General features: G+C 36.9%; 1 protein-coding gene across 1 annotated transcript in view; it reads left to right on the plus strand.

Moving 5' to 3' along the window:
• LOC150100756 (FRAS1-related extracellular matrix protein 1-like) overlaps positions 1-18,961 on the plus strand; it is a 114,690-nt gene that overhangs the window by 85,251 nt on the left and 10,478 nt on the right. Inside the window, exon 7 of the mRNA XM_090402001.1 lies at positions 9,736-9,906. Within this exon, the coding sequence (XP_090258127.1) occupies positions 9,736-9,906 (171 nt within the window). The remainder of the gene's footprint in view (positions 1-9,735; positions 9,907-18,961) is intronic.

Below are 18,961 nucleotides of genomic sequence, written 5' to 3' on the forward strand. Positions count from 1 at the left end.
GAATGGCGTATAGATGCTAAACAGAAGTTGCCTGTGTTTCTACATAATTAGAGGGAAGTGGAGGTGGCTAGCTCAATGGAAAGTGATTGGAGAGGGGGGGGGGCATCTATTAAGCAAATACTTCTCTTCTGGATATAATCAAGGGGAATTGATTCTGAGGGAAGTTTTTTGGTATGCATTAGGAGTTTGATGAAGGAAGTTTTTTTGATGGGGAGAGGGCATTTGAGGGAAGTTTATGCATCAAGAGTGCAGCAGAAGACAAGTAATGTTTAGAATGAAAAATAATACCAAGTGTTTAGAAGCTGAAGAGGCTACCAGGATAGGCCAGCTGTGAAAATCAGCCCAAGAAGAGAAAATAGATTTTGGCTGGTGAGCAGAATGTGAACAAAACTGAGGGAGAGTGAGGCATGATCTTTCTTTCCTCTGGGAAATTTACTAAATTGTCTTCACTGCACTTGAGACTTAATCAAAATGAAGTGGATGAAGGCTATTGAAGGCCACTTTCCTACAACAGATCAATAGTCTTCATCCTCACATTCAATTCACCATGGAAAAAGAAAATGCTTGTAGTTTACCATTTTTGGACATCCTAATTTACTATTATTTTACACCTCTAGGGAATCCAAGAACTCATCAAGGGAGGGCACCTGCTCTATAACTCTGTCTTCTCCATTCAGTCACCAACTGCACCAATGCCATCTACTGCCTACTGGTATATCCACAGCCAATCACAAACATCCATGCCCACGGTGGGATTCTTACTTGTACAACCTCTGGTGCTTTGTCAACCAGTCTTTATCGAAAACTGCCTTTACTGGCAGATACATTCATTAAAAGTCTGCTCATCACACCTCTCAAAAAATTGGTGTTATCAAATCTATAATCAATAGACCATTAATATTTGAAATGCACTTCTAAACCTTGAATCCTTCTCACCAATAAAACCTGCTTTTTCAGGATGAAAAGTTCCAATAAGATCCTTAAACAGCTCCACTATGTTATCTGCATTGGTTCACTCAACCTCCTTTTCCAACTAATAGGGTCATTTGTCCACAACCATTTCTTCTATTATGGACCACATAAAAAAATTCCTTAAGAGTTTTCTTGAAGTGTAGTGCGACTGATAGACAGACATCAGAGGGTAGTGTATGGTGGAGTGGAATCAAAGCAAATGAGGCTGACTAGTGGAGTGCCCCAGGGTTCTGCAATAGGACCACTACTCTTTAATTTGTACATTAATGATATTGTGGAAGATTTGAGAGGAAATTTTTTTTTTTTTGCTGATGATGCAAAAATGGGGAAGGCAATAGTTGATAAAGGTAATATAGATATCTTGCAGGATGATTTAAATAAATTGACAGTGTGGACAAAGGACAGTGGTTGTCAATTTAATGTGTAAGGTAATGCTCTTCAGGATGAAAAGATTACATATTTTATTTTATTATTATTTATTGTATGGCTATTACATTGCGAGGAAAAGAAACATATACAGTAGTGTAGATAACAAATATAAAAATATGTATAAAATTAGAATGTAAAATAGGCATGTATATATATATAAAGTCTAAACTTGACATCTCTAAATATATGTATGTAACACAAACACATTAAATATACAAACAGCACCAGTAAAAATTACATATACAGAAAATTAAGATGCTTCTCTCAGTCAGATGTTACAGGTTTATATCTAAGTTATTAATCCAGTCGATGGTCGCGGATGTTGGAACTAGGAAACTTGTTCCTCTCCTTCGTATGCTCTCAGTGGGCATTCTTGGCGAATATGGCAAATGGTCCGCTTCTCACTTCCACAGTCACATTTGTGGGGAACGAATTTTCTGACAATTGTTAAAAAAAAAAAGTCTGCACGTCGACCATGGTTAGTCCTTAGCTGGTTTAGGGTAACCCAAGTTTTGTGTAGAAGGTCATATCCAGGTGGTTGTTCTTTTGTGCATGGAAGGTTCTGCAAGTCTGGACCTGCAAATGACTCCCATTAACATCTCCACTCTTCATTGATATCAAAATTATCCTCCAACAGCAGCCTTATATCCTCCTGTTAGCAGTACTAACAGGAGGATATCTCGATTTCAATCTAGCACTATCTTTCAGCTATGCACTGGAAGATAGGGTTTTCCTGGATCTTTCTATACTCCCTGCATAAGGCGTTGGCTCTTCTCAACAGTGGGGGAGGAATATGGCTTAAAATAGGGAGCCATTCTGTGGGGGTGCTCTTAATTGTTCCTAAAATAAGGTGCACAGTGTGTTATCAATCTATTTGTCAACCAGGTGGGTGTGTGCACTTTTAACCAGAGCTCTGTATTTGGTGGTGGAAAATGCAAGGCTGAGAGTTGAGCATCTAAGAATCATCGCAGAGGCTCCCCAAGATGTTCCGGTCAGTTTCTGAATTATATTGTTGCAGGTCTTGATTTTAGCTGATGTGTTCATGAGGTGTTTTTTAAATGTCAGAGGCCTGTCGAGGGTTATTCCCAAGTACTTTGGGGTACTGTTATGATGAAGAAAATGCCCATTAAGGTAAAAGGTGCATACTTTGTATCATATTGATGGTACTACATTACTGAAAATTGATTAGGCTAGGGATCTGAAGGGATGGAGATTTAAAATTCATAGAGCATATTACAAGAGTTGGCAAAATAGCTCAGACGATTACTTGGATGTTGAAGAACACATTGACAAGCAAAGAAAGGAAGGTTATTATCCCTCTTTATGAGGCTATGATTTGGCCACACGTTGACTACTGTGCACAGATTTGATCACCTGCATTTCTAGGGGACTGGAAGGTGGTAGAGAAGATTCAGAGACAAGTGACCAAGCTCATGACAGGTCTGTAGAATATTCCCTAGGAGGACAGACTGAAGGTATGTATGGGTTGCCGAGTTCAGCTGACAGGTTTTTATCATAAGATTTACACAAAAGAAAATTTTCAGTACATGGGGAGTAGGGGAAAACAGATCACACTTAAAAGTTCTTTAAGAGTGTGGTTAGTAAGGGTGGGCAGACTAAGTTAATTTCTTGGAGAGTGGTGAATGGATTTCCAGAGGTGGTTATGATTTGTTCCCCAACAGTGATTAAGTTTAAGGAGATGTGTTGTGTTAATGGATAGTGTGGGTCTTCCATGATGAGTCTTGACCCTATGGAGTATCCGTATAAATAATAACAATAATAATGCTATTTGTTCAGTCTCCAAGTCAAGGTTGAATGGTCACTCTCTCGCCAGTTGGGGTACAACTGACTCTCAGTTACAATCAAATCTAAAACTCTTGATCTTTGTGTTCTTTCTACTTGTTACATGATACATTTGTCTCTCAATAGTTTTATAAATTCCATTTCCTTACTGCTGTATGCCCAATTTATATCACTATAGTTTAAATCTCCCAACCTGATCTACCTAAACATTTCTTGCTTATTATCCTCTGTGTTTCCTGTGTTGCCTATAGCAACCACTAAACATCTTGTCTTGGCTACCTCATACCATACATTTTCAAAATGATGAAGATGATAGCTAAAAAGATCTATATGTAACCAAGGTAGGCAAGTTTTCCTTGAATGGAGAGAGAGTAATAATGCAGTTATTATTATTAGACCTAGAAAGTGGCTAAACAGGTGACATTTTCAGTTAATAAGGTATATATGTATAATAAGGTATATATTAATAAGGTATACATAATTGCCAATGACTTTATGCGTGGGTTATGCATGGAGAGTGGTGTGGAATTTGTGGATGTGTGGAATGAGTTCGATGGGCGAAAGGACTTATATAAGATGGATGGGTTACATTTGAATGGAGTTGGTGTACGGAGACTTGAAAGAGTGTTGATGAATGATGTGGAAGTGGATGTACAGACTCAGGGAAACTAGATTTATTAAGAGGGGGGGGAGTAGATATGCAGACTTTAGGGGGGGGAAGTTAAGTGTATGAATGAGTATATTACGCCCGGGCGAGTACGACGGACAACAAATCAGAATGGGATAATTAGTATAAGGAATCAAAGTAGGGATGGGACAAATGGGCTTCTGCGATTCATGTACACTAATGCCAGGAGTATTAGGAACAAGAAGGAAGAGTTTTTGGCCATGGTTGGCACTTCCAGGCCACAGGTTGTCGGTATTAGTGAAACATGGCTGACAGAAAATGATAAAGCTAGTGGGATTGAATGCGATGGGTATAGCGTGTTCAGGAGTGACAGGGTGAATAAAAAGGGGGGAGGAGTGTTATTGAGGATAGCTGATGAGCTTCAGCCAAGGAGTATAGAAGTTGAACTGCAGGATGGGGAAAAAAGCACATTTGAGGCTGTTTGGTGTGAGATACAATCTAGCAGAACAAAATATACAATTGGGTGCTGCTATAGACCGGGTGATGGAGTGGATGGTGGGAATAGTATGCATAAGCAAATAGAAGAAATGAATGGAAGGAGGGTAATTATTATGGGTGATTTCAATTATGGTAACATTGACTGGAAAGAGGAGAGGGCACATGGGAGGAAGGAATTGGATTTTATGCAGTTATTAAGGGACAACTATCTACGGCAACATGTATTGGAAAATACCAGGGGGCAGAGAGTGCTGGACCTAGTAATTGCAACTGAGAATGTAGCTGTAACGAACATGACCATGTTGCCACCAATTGGTGAGAGTGACCATAAGGTCATGACTTGGGAGGTGGCTAAAGGAGTCGAATTTACAATTAAGACAGGGTATATGTGGAATTACCGGGCTGGTAAGTATGACAAGCTTAGGTGTGTGCTTGGCTCAATGCCATGGCATGTAAAACTGCAAGGGCTGGATGTTGATGGTGCATGGGAGGTGGTTAAGAACTGTTTGCAGGAGGCAATGGTTGACTGTATACCAAGAGTCCGAATAATAAATCAGGTAGGGGTTAAATGGATGAATAACACTATTAAGCTTGAGCTGCAAAAAAAGAAACAATTGTGGAGGGAATTTAAGGAGAGGGGTGACCATCAGGTGCATGAACAGTATAAAGCTCAGGCCAGGATGGTAACAAGGGTGGTAAGAAAAGCAAAAGCAGATTACGAAAGGAAATTGGCCATGCAGGCTAAAGAGAATCCCAAACAGTTTTTTCAATATGTTGCAAGTAAAAGGAAAAATGCTCATGGTAGAATGATCTTAAAAAATGCTGAGGGTAGGGAGGTAACTGAATCAGTCGATGTTGTGGAATTACTGAGCGAGCACTTTGCAAGAGTATATCATCCAGGTGGTGGCTTTGCGGAAATGGAGGAACCAACAGCTTATACTGGAATTGTGATGAATGAGGTAGAGGTAACTAGTCTATTACAGAACCTCAATGTCAATACATCTGTGGGATTGGATGGTATACCAGCTCGTGTCGTACGTGAAGCGGCCAAAGAATTGTCAGTGCCCTTGACCATTATGTTTAATTTGAGCCTCAGGACTGGGTCAGTCCCAAGGGGGTGGAAAGAGGGGAAAATAGTTCCACTGCACAAAGGTGGTTCCAAGGCTGCTGTTGAAAATTACCGGCCAATCAGCATAACAGGAATCATTATCAAGGTCTTAGAGAAAATAGTCAAGAGGAAAATACAAGATTGGATAGAAGAAAATGGGATACTGTATCGGGGACAGCATGGTTTTGTGAAGGGTAGGTCATGCCTCAGTAACTTGCTCACGTATTATAGCACAGTGACGGCTGAACTGGATAAGGGTAATGGGTTTACAGTGATTCTGCTGGACCTTGCTAAGGCCTTTGACAGGATACCACATGGAATTCTAATCAGTAAATTGCAGCATATGGGAATGGACATAGGGTTGGTGAGATGGATAGGAGGGTGGTTGACGGAGAGATATCAGAGAGTGGTTTACTCAGGAGTAGAGTCCACAAGACGGCCTGTGACTAGTGGTGTACCACAAGGATCTGTTCTTGGACCACTGCTGTTTAATTTGTTCATAAATGATATAGGAAAAGATCTGAGAGGAACAGTTCATTTGTTTGCGGATGATGCGAAGTTGGGTAGGGCAATAGTGAATGCAGATGACGTCAAAATTTTGCAGGATGATTTGGATAGATTGGAGGTCTGGGCTAGGGAGAATGGATGTCAATTTAATGTGGCAAAATGTAAGGTTATGCATTTTGGGGTGAAAAGATGGGAGGCAGTTTACTGCATTGGTGGAACCGTGCTCCAGGAAATTGATGAGGCACGAGATTTAGGAGTGTTGGTGGATAAGGAATTGAAATTTAGGGGACACATTGCAAAAGTGGCCAAATCAGCTCATCAAATCACTTGGTTGCTGAAGAATACGTTGACAAGCAGAGACAAGCAGGTTATTGTTCCTCTGTATCAAGCCTTAATAAGACCTCATCTCGACTACTGTGCTCAGATTTGGTCACCTAGGTTTCTTCTTGATGGGGAGGAGGTGGAGAGGATCCAGAGGCGAGTGACCAAGATGATAGCAGGTCTGTGGAATGAACCGTATGAGAACAGGTTGAGGATTTGTGGGTTGCAAAAATTGGTTGATAGGCGGAGGAGGGGAGATATGATTGAGACATTCAAATTACTGAAGGGTTTCTATAAAATTAATTCAGAAGATATTTTTGAGAACAGGGCTGGTTGTGGGAGGACTAGGGGACATCCATGGAAACTGGGCAAAAGTGTGGTTAGTAAAGGTGTTAGAGCTGGGTTCTTTACTTTTAGAGTAGTGAATGAGTGGAATGCGCTCCCTGAGTCTGTGGTGGATGCTGTGACAGTGAATGAGTTTAAGGCGAGGTATGATAGATACTGTATGAATGTCGAATAGTTGTGATGAAAATGATTTGGGGCCTCCCTCGATGAGTCTAATGACTCCCTGGAGTTGCCCGTAATAATAATAATAATAATAATAATAATATATGTTTAGATACAAAGGAAGAATGTTAACTGTGTATGATGAATGGTCAAGAGGTGTGTGAGAGAAGTGGAATTAGAGTGCTTACCTAGGGTCAGGAGAATAAATGAGGTGGGAGTTAAATGGATAAGTTTCAGAAGTAAGAGGGAGCTGTATAAAAACAAGAAAGGAAAATGTTGCAGAGGGAATATAAAGTTTGTGTGCACTGTAGCACGGTTTTTTTTTTGCTAATTTACTCTCAGTATTATTTCACCTTCCTTACCATGCTAGACTGGCCATAGTAAGGAAGGCAAATCAGATTAAGAGGGCAAATTAACCAAGCAGTTGAAAAAGAATTCTTTCTCTGTGTAATGAAGATAAAGAAGAATGATTATTTGGAAGGATAACTTTAATGAGTGCTAATGACAGGTAGGTGATGGAAGCAAGCAAATGAAATAAATGAGTTATTGTGTAATCACTTTCCAAGAATGGACTCATCCAAATGGAGATAATGCAGTGACAGATGTGACAGGGACTAGTGTATGAGCAGAGGTAGATGAATTTGAGGAGTATAGAATATTACAAAATCTGTATCTCATTATTTTTATGGGTATTTAGGCTATTTTTGTTTAGGAGTGCCCCTTCTCTCTATCTCATTACTGCAAATGGAATGGACTGAATATCAGCCTATGTAATAAGAAAATTGGTAGTGTCTTTGACAAAATGCAAAGGAGGCAGAAAGAGGCCCAAATAGTTTCATTACAGTAAAAGAGGTGCCAGGACAGAAGTACCACATTATAGACCAAATAGTCTCAGGAGTGGTGGTTAAGGTATTGGGTTATTGGAAAATTTGGTTAAGGACAGAATTAGGAATGGAATAATAGGAATACCATACTCTATGGCAGCAGAGTAGATCTAGATCTTGCTTAGCAATAATATATTCACTTTCTATAATAAAGTGATATTTGAGTCAGATTAGAGAAACAGCTATCCCCAAGAACGCTGCTAGACCTGCAAAGGCTGATAGGATATTGTATGAAATTTTATCATGTAAATTGGTGAAAATGAGGATGGATATGATGCTGGTAACATGGATAAAAGTATGGTTGATGGACAGATATCAATGAGCAGTTTATGATGGAGTAGAATCCTAAAGGCAGATGACCAGTGGTGTACCACAGGGCTTGGTCTTGGATCACTGCTGTGGATCCAAAGTAATTATTTAAATATACTGACAGCATTAACAAATCATAATGGTTGTACGTTTAATGTAGCAAATGGTACGGTCATGCTTTTTGGAATAAAAAATATCATTTATTGTGTATTATGTTGATGGAAGTGAACTGCAGCAAATTGACAAGGCTATGGATTTGATTGACAGTTAATTGAAGATTAGAAGGCATATTGAAGAATAATGACAGATAGAGAAAACAAAGTGTATTCTACTTGTCATTGTATTTTCCTGATTTATAAGGAATACTGTATACAGATTTGGTCACCTGGGAAGTGTTAGAGAGGATCCAGAGGCAAGTGACCAAATGGTTAATCGAGCACACCATAGTCCATCTCTTTTTCTGTCCATTAGTTAAAAAATAACTTTGTAATATACAAATCTTCTTCCTGTGAGGATAGAAAGAAGGTTTGTAGATTACAAAGTTATAAAGTTTAACTAATGGGCAGAAAAAGAGATGGAATATTCAAGAAACAAATTAATCTTGTTCTATAAGTTATAGTTTTACCAAGCCATACAGCTTTATTTTGGCAGTTAAATTATATATATAGAAATAGTGGATATTATTATTATTATTATTTATTATGTGACACCTCCAAGGAGTCCAAAGACTCATTGAGGAAGGGCACCTACTCTACAACTTTCAATCTTCACCACTCAATTCACCAACTACAGCGAACTGCAACTACCATTATCATCTACACCAACGGAATCTACTGCCTGCATACCACCACCACTAGACTTTTCACATATAATCACAAACAAACATCCATGCCCACAGCAGGATTCAAACCCGCAGTCTTTTGGCTGGAGAGCAGATACGCTAATTGCTCTCGACCATTAGGCTAACTAGGTTGGCATTAAAGATCCAACATTATTTCAAAGCCAAATATATGTAGAAACTTTGAAAGTTCCAAAATTTTGGCCCAGAGAGCTTATGAGAATACAGTCTTCAGCATCGAAGTTGCCCTAGCTTGCACTACTTAAAAGATGCAAGCACTTCCCTGATGTCCATATATTTGTCTTTTATTAGTGCATTTGATAAAGGTTTCACTGGCCTGACAGTTGATAGTTTTGAACTGGTTGATTAGCTTCAGAAACCAGGAAATTTTGTGCATAATTCTTGCCCTTAATATTGTATTATATTTTTGCAGGTATTCTATTTTCTCAGATATTCCCCTAATATAAAGGAATGGCTATATTGTAATCTTTTTTTTAAATATTTTTTATCTTTGGAATAACTGTTCCATAATACAATCATCATTTGTAAACTCAATATTATTAATTATTATTATTATGCAACACCTCCAGGGAGTCCAAAGACTCACCAAGGGAGGGCACTGTCCTACAACTCCCTGTCTCTGCCACTCCACCAACTTGCAACTACCTTCATCATCTATACCAATGCCACCTACCACCCTCCACCACCACTAGCATTTTCACACACAATCACAAACATCCATGCCCATGGTAGGATTCGAACCCACAGTCTTTTGGCTGGAGAGCGGATACACTAACCACTCAGCCAACCAGGCTGGCTTAATATTATGTATAAATATATATATATATGTATAAATTTATAATCATACAAACACTATATATATATATATATATTTGTTATTTATTTATTTATTTATTTTTTATTTTGATAGGATGGCAACTGTATGATAAAAGTTGTTTCCGACTTTTTAAACAGCACACAACTTGGAAAGATGCTCAGAATTTATGTCACAATGAATTTCAGGGTCATCTGGTAATTATTGAATCAGAAGAACATAATACTTGGCTTAAGGAGCTTGCTAAAGGCAGAACATTCTGGATAGGTAATTGTAACTTGTCAGTAATTTGCAATTTTTATTGTGTTGATAATTATGACTCCAAGAGTTAGTAACTTTACAAGTCAAGTATTTTATGTAGTCAAATGTCATTAAAATATTTACTCAGGGATTTACAAATTATCATTTCCAGAAGTAATTTGGAATTTAAGTGGTTAATAATATAATTAATCATTGGTTTCACAGTATTTTTGTCATATTTTTGGTCTTTTTTTATGACAAATTCTACCCATGAACATTTGTCACCTTTTGTTATTGATTGGGACTAAATTACAAATTGATCACTTTGAAGGGGTGTACAACCTTTGCAAAATGATCTCCAACATGGAGTTAATGGTGATGAGAACAAATGTGAGAATAAAGATAGATGGCAGATTTAATATGTTGCATAACTGATCACAATGTGGTTAGATAGGACATCTGTATATGTATTAGGAAAATGTACAAAAGAATTGACAAAGCCTAACCAAGTTGTTTAGTATAAGGCTCAGCACTAACAGAGGGGCTAGAAGTGAAAACATTACATAAAGGAGGATCCAAAACAGTAAATTATAGACTGGAATGGTGGTTAACATACAGGAAAAGGCTACAGGAGAACATCATAGTTTTATGAAAGAGATTTGTTGTTGTTGGAAGTTTTTCCACTTGGTTATAGTATAAATTAAAGATACCAAGAAATTATATACTTGGTTTAATCCTTTATCCAAGTGTAAGCAACAAAGTTTGCACCTGAACTATTTTCAGGACTGGGACAACTTGTATAAAAGAGCATTAGTATCACCTCTGAGTCTTGCTCACACTGATGAGACCTCAATAAAGGTTGAAATCGGTCTGGATAGTGACTCTTCCCATAATGCATAGCATTATACATGTTCACAAGGAGATGTGCTTTGCATTATGGGATACTAAGGCAAGTGATGTGAATTCATTAGCTTTTTTATACAAGTTGCCCCAGTTCTGAAAATAGTTCAGGCACAAACTTGTTTGCTTACACTTGGATAAAGGATTAAACCAAGTATATAATTTCTTGGTATCTTTAATTTATTTGTGAAAGAGAGGTATTTCCTTCATAAATTACTTACTTTCTTTAATAAAGTGATAGAATTAGATAAGGGAAATCTGAGGAAAATTATTATGATTATCTGAGATGTCCAGGGAGTAAAGGACTCATTGAGGGGAGGCCATAGATCACCTAAACCAGCTGTCATACCTTTTCTTAAACTTATTCCCAATAAATATACTTACTACTTCAGCATGCAAACTGTTCTGCTCACTCGCTGCTCTATGAAGGAAAAATCTAGCCTTCACCCCTTTCTTAACTGCACACCAACTTCCATGGATATCCTTGTGTTTTTTTTTTCTCTCTCTCTCTCTCTTCATCTTCTAAATAACAAACAATTTCATCAGATGATATCTTGTAGGACTTATTCAGAAGTTTATAGACCTTAGTCATATCACCAGTGTCTGCAGTCTACACTCTCAATCTGTTCTCATAATCTACATTCCATAATTCTGACATAATCTTAGTAACTATTCTTTGTACTCTTTCCACACCTTCATTTATTGTACAAACCAAGGAGAACAAATCTAGGTACAGCAGTCCTGTGTGGTCAAATTGAGGCTTTGTGAAGAGTAAATTGACTTCTTTATCTATATAGGTTCATTTCAGCACAGCAATAGTCCTCCGGGTTGTATTTATATATATATATATATATATATATATATATATATATATATATATATATAGATAACAAATTTCTCATACAGATGCAACATTAGTTGTAACCCTTTAGTAAACCCATGCATCACATGCTCTTTCCACTCCTGTGGAATCGTCCCTGAGTTGAGACTCAAATTATACAAACATTTCAAGGGCCTAGCCCATTCAGCTGAACATTTCTTTAACATGCATGCTGATATCAAATCTGTCCCTATTGCAGAATCCTTATCTAGGTTATGCATCAGCTCTTGAACCTCATTCTCATGCATCTCTGAATTAGAAGAATTAAGGATTCTTCTGATATTTTTCTGACAAACAAGAATGGATGCACATTGAGGTAATCTTAGTATATAGCATTAAACGATTTGTCTTGGTCAGTCATCCATCCACAAGACTCGGAAAAGAAGAATGATGCCTGGAGGTCAGCTTTATCTTTAATTTCATGATGGTATACTATTTGGACATGAGAACAAAAATAGGTGGAAGCACATTGTCAGTGTGTGTGTGTGTGTGTGTGTGTTTGCAAGCAATTCAAAGAAACAGGAATACAAGGTAAATCAACAATTGGTTTATAATGGTGAACTAATTGGTTGCTGTGCTAGAAAAATATTAAAAATGATTAATATTAAAAAACAAACTATTTTTGATATTTACTAAGATGAGAATCTCCTAAACTTTAAGGTTTTGGGGGAGGGGGGGGGGATAATCATTCTGATTCAAATTCAGGTAGTGTAAAAGGTTTTCATGACTTTCTTTGAAGAAACATTCATATTTCAACTACCTCATAGTGAAGATAAACTTCATTCCACAGGATACTACACATACCACCCACTGAATTAGAAACTTAATCAGTGGCAGCCCGTGAAGCTTTAAGTGGGGGTGCTGCCTGTACAAAATAATTAAAAAAAAATTCTTTTTTTCCTAATCAGTAACCAATTTATTAATAAATAAATCTACAGATTTATTTATTAATAAATTGGTTACTGATTAGGAAAAAAAAGAATTTTTTAAAAATTCTTTTGTATAGGCAGCACCCCCCAATTAAAACTTCACGAGCCACCACTGAACTTAATACTATGTTGGACCTCTTTTAGCAACTACCAATATCAATATCTTCTTCAATTCCCTGCAGTTAGTTCAGTGAGATATGGGTTGGGAACCTTATTAAATGCTTTGGCAAATTGCTGCAAACAGGAAATTTTGTTTATCCATACAAACCTTCTCAGATGACGATGTCACCTGAGAAGTTTTGAAAACTTTCTGTGAAAACGCAAGAAGTTTTGTTTATCCATACAAACCTTCTCAGATGACAATGTCAATTGACAGACTTGCCTTAGAACCACAGTTATGCCTCTCAGACAAGCAATGTGGGTTATTTTTCCACTGATTAAACATCTGGGATATCTCACCTTTTGAGAAAGCAGCCAGTTCTGTTGTTTTCCAAATCATGGCTCCAGCCAAATGGGCACCGAAAATAAGTCATTTATCAAACTCTGAAAGATCCTTTGTTTTTCCCATTGTGATCAACACTACTGATGATTATTGACCAGCAACATTTCTTAAATAGTGGCCTAGAACATGTGGTGATGCAGGTCGATGACAAGTATTTTGCATAAGGGACATTTACATACATCCTCATAAAGGTTTCTAATTCAGTGGCCATCTTCATGTTATTCAAAAATTACTTATTCTGTACAAGACTTGGTGATTATTGAAGAATAGCAATCAGGTGATGCAGAATTTGAAATGGAGTCATTTAAATTAATGAAATAAATGACAACAGATGATGTGTCAGTCATTAACACTGAGGCTTCCTGATATTAAGTAAGTTACTCTTCTCTGGAATATTTCTAGCCTTTTCATCGACTCATGAAAATCAGACTAAATCTGTGTGCAGCAGTTCAATGTGATCTGCATAAGTTTTTATAGATCATGTGAATTTTATTAATCATGTGAATTTTATTGATCATGTGAATAATGCAGACTGTAACATAGAAAAACTTTTATCATACATTATATCTAACAGTTCCTCTTTCCTCTTTTGTTTGTAGCTTATGTGCTTTCACAGGTCTTTATTATACTTATGGAGTCACTAATTACAGTTGATACATTTTAATTATACAGACATATACAAGTCATAATATTATGACCACAACTCCCTCTTCCCTCCCTTTTTTTTGCTGCCAGAACTGCTATTACACATTGTGGCATGGATTATTTATGACCTTCAAACATTGCAAGAAGCTGTATAACATCATCAAGACTGCTTCTGTAGATCTGCAAGTGTTCAGGGCAGATCATTCAAATGGCAGATCTCTTGATCAACATAATTCCAGATATGTTATATGACAGGGTGTTCAACCCGTCGATCTCTTGTGTATTCCTCCTTACTTACAAATTTAATTAAAACTGAAAACATAATATTTTATTTATCATTATTTTGTATTATTTTTAATTCGCTTTAAGTGTATTGCTATTGTTTATTTATTTTTCGTTAAAACTGTCAAATCAGTCATTTTCTTATAAGTCCGGGTAAATGAATTAATTTGGATCAGTGGAAGTCAAACAGCGAGCCGAGTGAATACGATTGTAAGTAAAGTGTAAAAACTCAATTGTAGCTTAAATATTCCAAAGCACATTATATCGATTTTTTATTTAGGTTAAGTCCTATGTGAATATTTAAAAAAAATAAACTTTGTTTGTCTTGGTATAGTTTGTATTAGATGTTTTTGTAAATAACTCTTTTTGAAGCTAACTGTATATACTGCTTTAATAAGAATATGTTAGAGTGTTAAAAACAAAGGCAATGTTTTTGTCACCGAAGCTGTACATGGCGGCATTAGAAAGATGGTTATTGAAACTTGTATGTGTGAGAAAGGCTTGCAGGCTCTAAGTGTAAACATCTACGAAGTCAGTCAGAAACTTTCCAATGGCCGGCAACTTACAATCAAAAGAAAGCGGAGGAGAACAAAAGGCATGCCGAACTTGATTTAATATCCAGAAAGACTCATACCAATTCTTTGGGGGTTGCCAAACTTCATGCAAGATCTTAGAGGAGGCTAATAAAAAGGGACTGAAGCAAGCAGAAGGGGTCCCGGTTCCAGAATTGCTGTCAGAGAGGAGGCCGCTCGGTCCAGAGTCGCCGTCAGAGAGACTGCCCAGATTCACGTTGCTTGAGAGAGGAGTTTCCCGCTTCCAGAAAGGAGCTTCTCGGTTCGAGACGTCGCTAGCGAGAGAGACTACTTCTAGGCCACAGACAAGGTTTCAAATTGCGAAAGGAAGAGTTCTGATTGCCGGAGAAAAGCTTCCAGGCCAGGTTAATGCAGACATTCACCAGTGTGTTGCGTTTTCATTACAATTTGATGAATCAAACAACTTCACTGATCTTGCTCAGTTAATGGTATTTATTCGCGTGATATTTCAAGATTATTCAAGTAAAGAAGAGAAGAACTTTTGAAAATTATACTATTATTGGAAAGGACTAGGGGAGAAGACATTTTTTCGGCATTTGATGAATTTGTGAAACAACACAAACTTCTGCTTTTTAAACTTGTGTCTATTACTACTGATGGTGCTCCTGCAATGATAGGTAATAAATCAGGCTTCATTTCATTATGTAAAAACGATGACAAATATCCAGATTTTTTAGCGTATCACTGTATTATTCACCAACAAGTACTGTGTAGTAAAAGATTAAACACAAAAGATGTTTTGGATATTACATTTAAAATTATAAATTCTGTTCGAGGAAAAGCCCAGCAACAGCAGTTATTTAAATTACAGGCAGATGATGATAGGGAACTTCTGTTGTACAATAATGTTTGCTGGCTCAGCAGAAGTCAATTTTTAGAAAGATTTCTTGTATTAATTAACAATATAAAAAATTTTCTTAATGAAAAAGGAGATATTTATCCACAATTGAGTGATAAAAGATGGTTGTTACACTTATCATTTTTAGTAGATTTCTGTACAAAATTAAGCCATTTAAATTTAGTTACAAGGTAGAGATAAAAATTTAATTGACATGTTAAGTTCAATAAAAACTTTCCAACAATACTTACTTTTATTAAAGAAACATATAAATGACCGCAAATTTAGACATCTCCCATATTTATTAAAATTTTTTGAACAAAATCAAGAAATGCTTCGCTATGATTTAAAAGAATTTATTCGTGAAATAGAATTAGTTGAGGAAGAAATAAATTCAAGATTTAAAGATTTTAATAAAACTGAAATGATTGTATCTTTTATCAATAATCCATTTCAAGAAAACTTGAACATCACAGAAATTTCAAATAAAATTAGTGGGCTGTTTGATATAAACCAAGCTGAAGTAGAACTTGAGATGATAAACATTCGGAATAGTTTACATTTAAAATAAATAAACAATGAATTCATTTGGAAGTATGCACATGAAAAATTCCCAATATTAACTGATATTGCGTGAAAAATTCCGTCGTGTTTCAGATCGACATACTTGTCAGAATCTGCTTTTTCAAATATGACCTTCATAAAAAATCAATTAAGAAACTAAATTACAAATGATCATTTGGATGATTGTCTGCGATTGGCCACTTCTTCATATCAACTTGACTATGAAAATATTGCGATGTCCAAACAATGCCAAATGTCACATTAACTTTTTTTTTTAATCAACCAGCATTTCCTGTAACTTGTGAATTTGTACTCAATCTGTTGTTTTTTCTAACTTTGGTTTTCCAAAATAGAGAAATAAATATTTTATTCCAATATATTTGTTTTTTTTTGTTGTATTAAAATGTTTGTTGTATTAAAATAATTAAAAATGATAAATAAATTTTTAAATACACAAATAAAGTTTTTAGTTGTTTATTTTTAGTTGTTTATTTGTGCGTAATCAGATATCAGGTTGGGGGAACGTGATCTATATAAGAGAGTAGATCGCCGAATAACTTATATATAAGAGAGTAGATCGCCGATTAACTTTTTATTCGGCGATCTACTTTCTTTACTACTTTTGCGTAATAAAAAAGGTTGAACACCACTGTTATACGAGATTCAAATGCAGCAAATTTAATGGTCATGGTAACACATGGAAGTCACTGTCATGATCAGCAAACCACTTGTAAATGATACTGGCAAGCACGGCATGACACATTAACCCACATTCACCAAAAGCATTGAATCATGGGTGCCCACCATTGGCTCAGCAACTGATGTTCTGCTTGGGATCCTCTATTCTTGGAACACCTTAACTACATTACCCTACAATATTGGCACTTTCATGGCTACTGCTTTCCTTCAATGATATCCCACAAACATTCTCTTTTGAAGATCATCAGATCATCTCTTAACCATGTCAATCAGAAACTTCAAAAACACAGTGCATCCCACACCTCCAGTATCACACGTGACTGGCAGGGTGGATTGGCTGATTGAGAAATAATAGTGGTAGTGATAGCATTTTGACCAGGCTGTGTACATGTGCATTTCCATAAAGCATGAAGGATCACTTTGGAATATGTTGCTCTGAACTCGTGACAAAGGTGGACTAACTTCTCATCACTTGCCTTTAGTATCCCATAATGCATAGCTCTCATTTTATCCTTATTCCCATCAAAATTCCACACCAAATGATATTACAGCAATAGATTCTGAGAAGTTGAAGTGTACTGGGACCTATATTGTTTAACCTTTATATCAGTAACATTCAGTGGATTGCAAGGGGATATTCAGTTGTTTGCGGATGATGTGAAGCTGGGAAGGATTATTAGTAATAGTGCAGATATAGTAGCCCTGCAAGAGGATTTGAATAAGCTAGATAGATGGGAAAATGAATGGGGATGTCAGTTTAATGCAGCAAAATGTAAGGTCTTGAGGTTTGGGAAACATCGATCTCTTGTCTCCCCTACTGGAGAAAGTAGGGGAGACAAGAGATCTGGGGTTGATGATTGATAGAAACCTGAAATTTAGGGGACATATTGCAAAGGTGGTGAAGGTAACACAGAGGATTGCTGCAATAATGAGAAGGACAGTGACCTGTAGAGATAAAATGGTTATCATTCTGTTTTATAAGACTCTGATCAGACCACACTTAGACTATTGTTCTCAGATTTGTTCTCTAGAATTTGAAGGGGATAAATTAACCGTGGAAAGGGTACAAAGGCGGATAACAAAGATGGTTTCAGGACTGTACAATGTTAGTTATGAAGATCAGCTGAGGGAATGTGGACTGCAGAGTTTGGTGGATAGAAGAAGGAGAGGTAATATGATTGAGACTTTTAAAATTTTGAAAGGTGGTTACAGGGTTGACACTGGGGAGTTCTTTCGCTTGGTTGAATAACAGGAAGGAGTGATGACAAGAGGCCATCCCTGGAAGTTACGAAAGAAAACCGTGAGCAAGAGGGTGAGGAGTGGTTTCTTTGCATGGAGGGTGCTGGAAACGTGGAATGCATTGTCTGATGGAGTGGTGAGAGTGAGAACAGTCAATGAGTTTACGGAGTGGTATGATAGACTGTGTTTCTTAGGGGGGGGGGAACCTCCCCTCGATGAGTCTTGATAGACTTCGTGTTTCTTAGGAAGGACCTCCCACGATGAGTCTTTTGACTCCATGGAGGCCTGGATAATAATAATAATAATAAAATCTGTTTCGAATGTTTATCCAAAGTTGTCATAGTCTTAATATTGACCATGAATAAGTAGCACCTACACATGACTTGACTCGACTCAAACATGTCTTTGGCGCTGTCGGAAGTTTTTTCACTTGGTTAGACTTTAAATTATATATTTGGTTTAATCCTTTATCTAAGCATAAGCAAACAAAGTTTGTGCCTGAAGTATCTTCATGATGGGGGAAACTCGTGGCAAAGGTGGACTAACTTCTCATCACTTTCCTTTAGTATCCCATAATGCATAGCATTATACATGTCCACAAGGAGATGTGCTTTGCATTATGGGATACTAAAGGCAAGTGATGAGAAGTTAGTCCACCGTTGCCACGAGTTGCCCAAATCCTGAAGATACTTCAGGTGCAAATTTTGTTTGCTTACACTTGGATAAAGGATTAAACTAAATATATAATCTATAGTCTAACCAAGTGAAAAAACTTCCAACATCTTTCTCTAAATCCAGAGTAATTTAATAATAAGGTGTGACACCTTTTGGCAACTGGTATATGGAAATATGACTTCTTCATTGCTTCCACCTTGGTATCACCTCTGGGTCTGGATAGTGATCCTTCCCTTAATGCATAACATTATACATGTCTGCAAGGGGATGTGCTTTGCATTATGGGATACTAAAGGCAAGTGACAAGAGGTTAGTCCACCTTTTCCACGAGTCACT

This window comes from Typopeltis vanoorti, chromosome 12 (assembly GCF_054136105.1).
Source record: "Typopeltis vanoorti isolate ZY-2024b chromosome 12, IOZ_Tvanoo_1.0, whole genome shotgun sequence".
In the NCBI taxonomy this organism is placed as follows: Eukaryota; Metazoa; Arthropoda; class Arachnida; order Uropygi; family Thelyphonidae; genus Typopeltis; species Typopeltis vanoorti.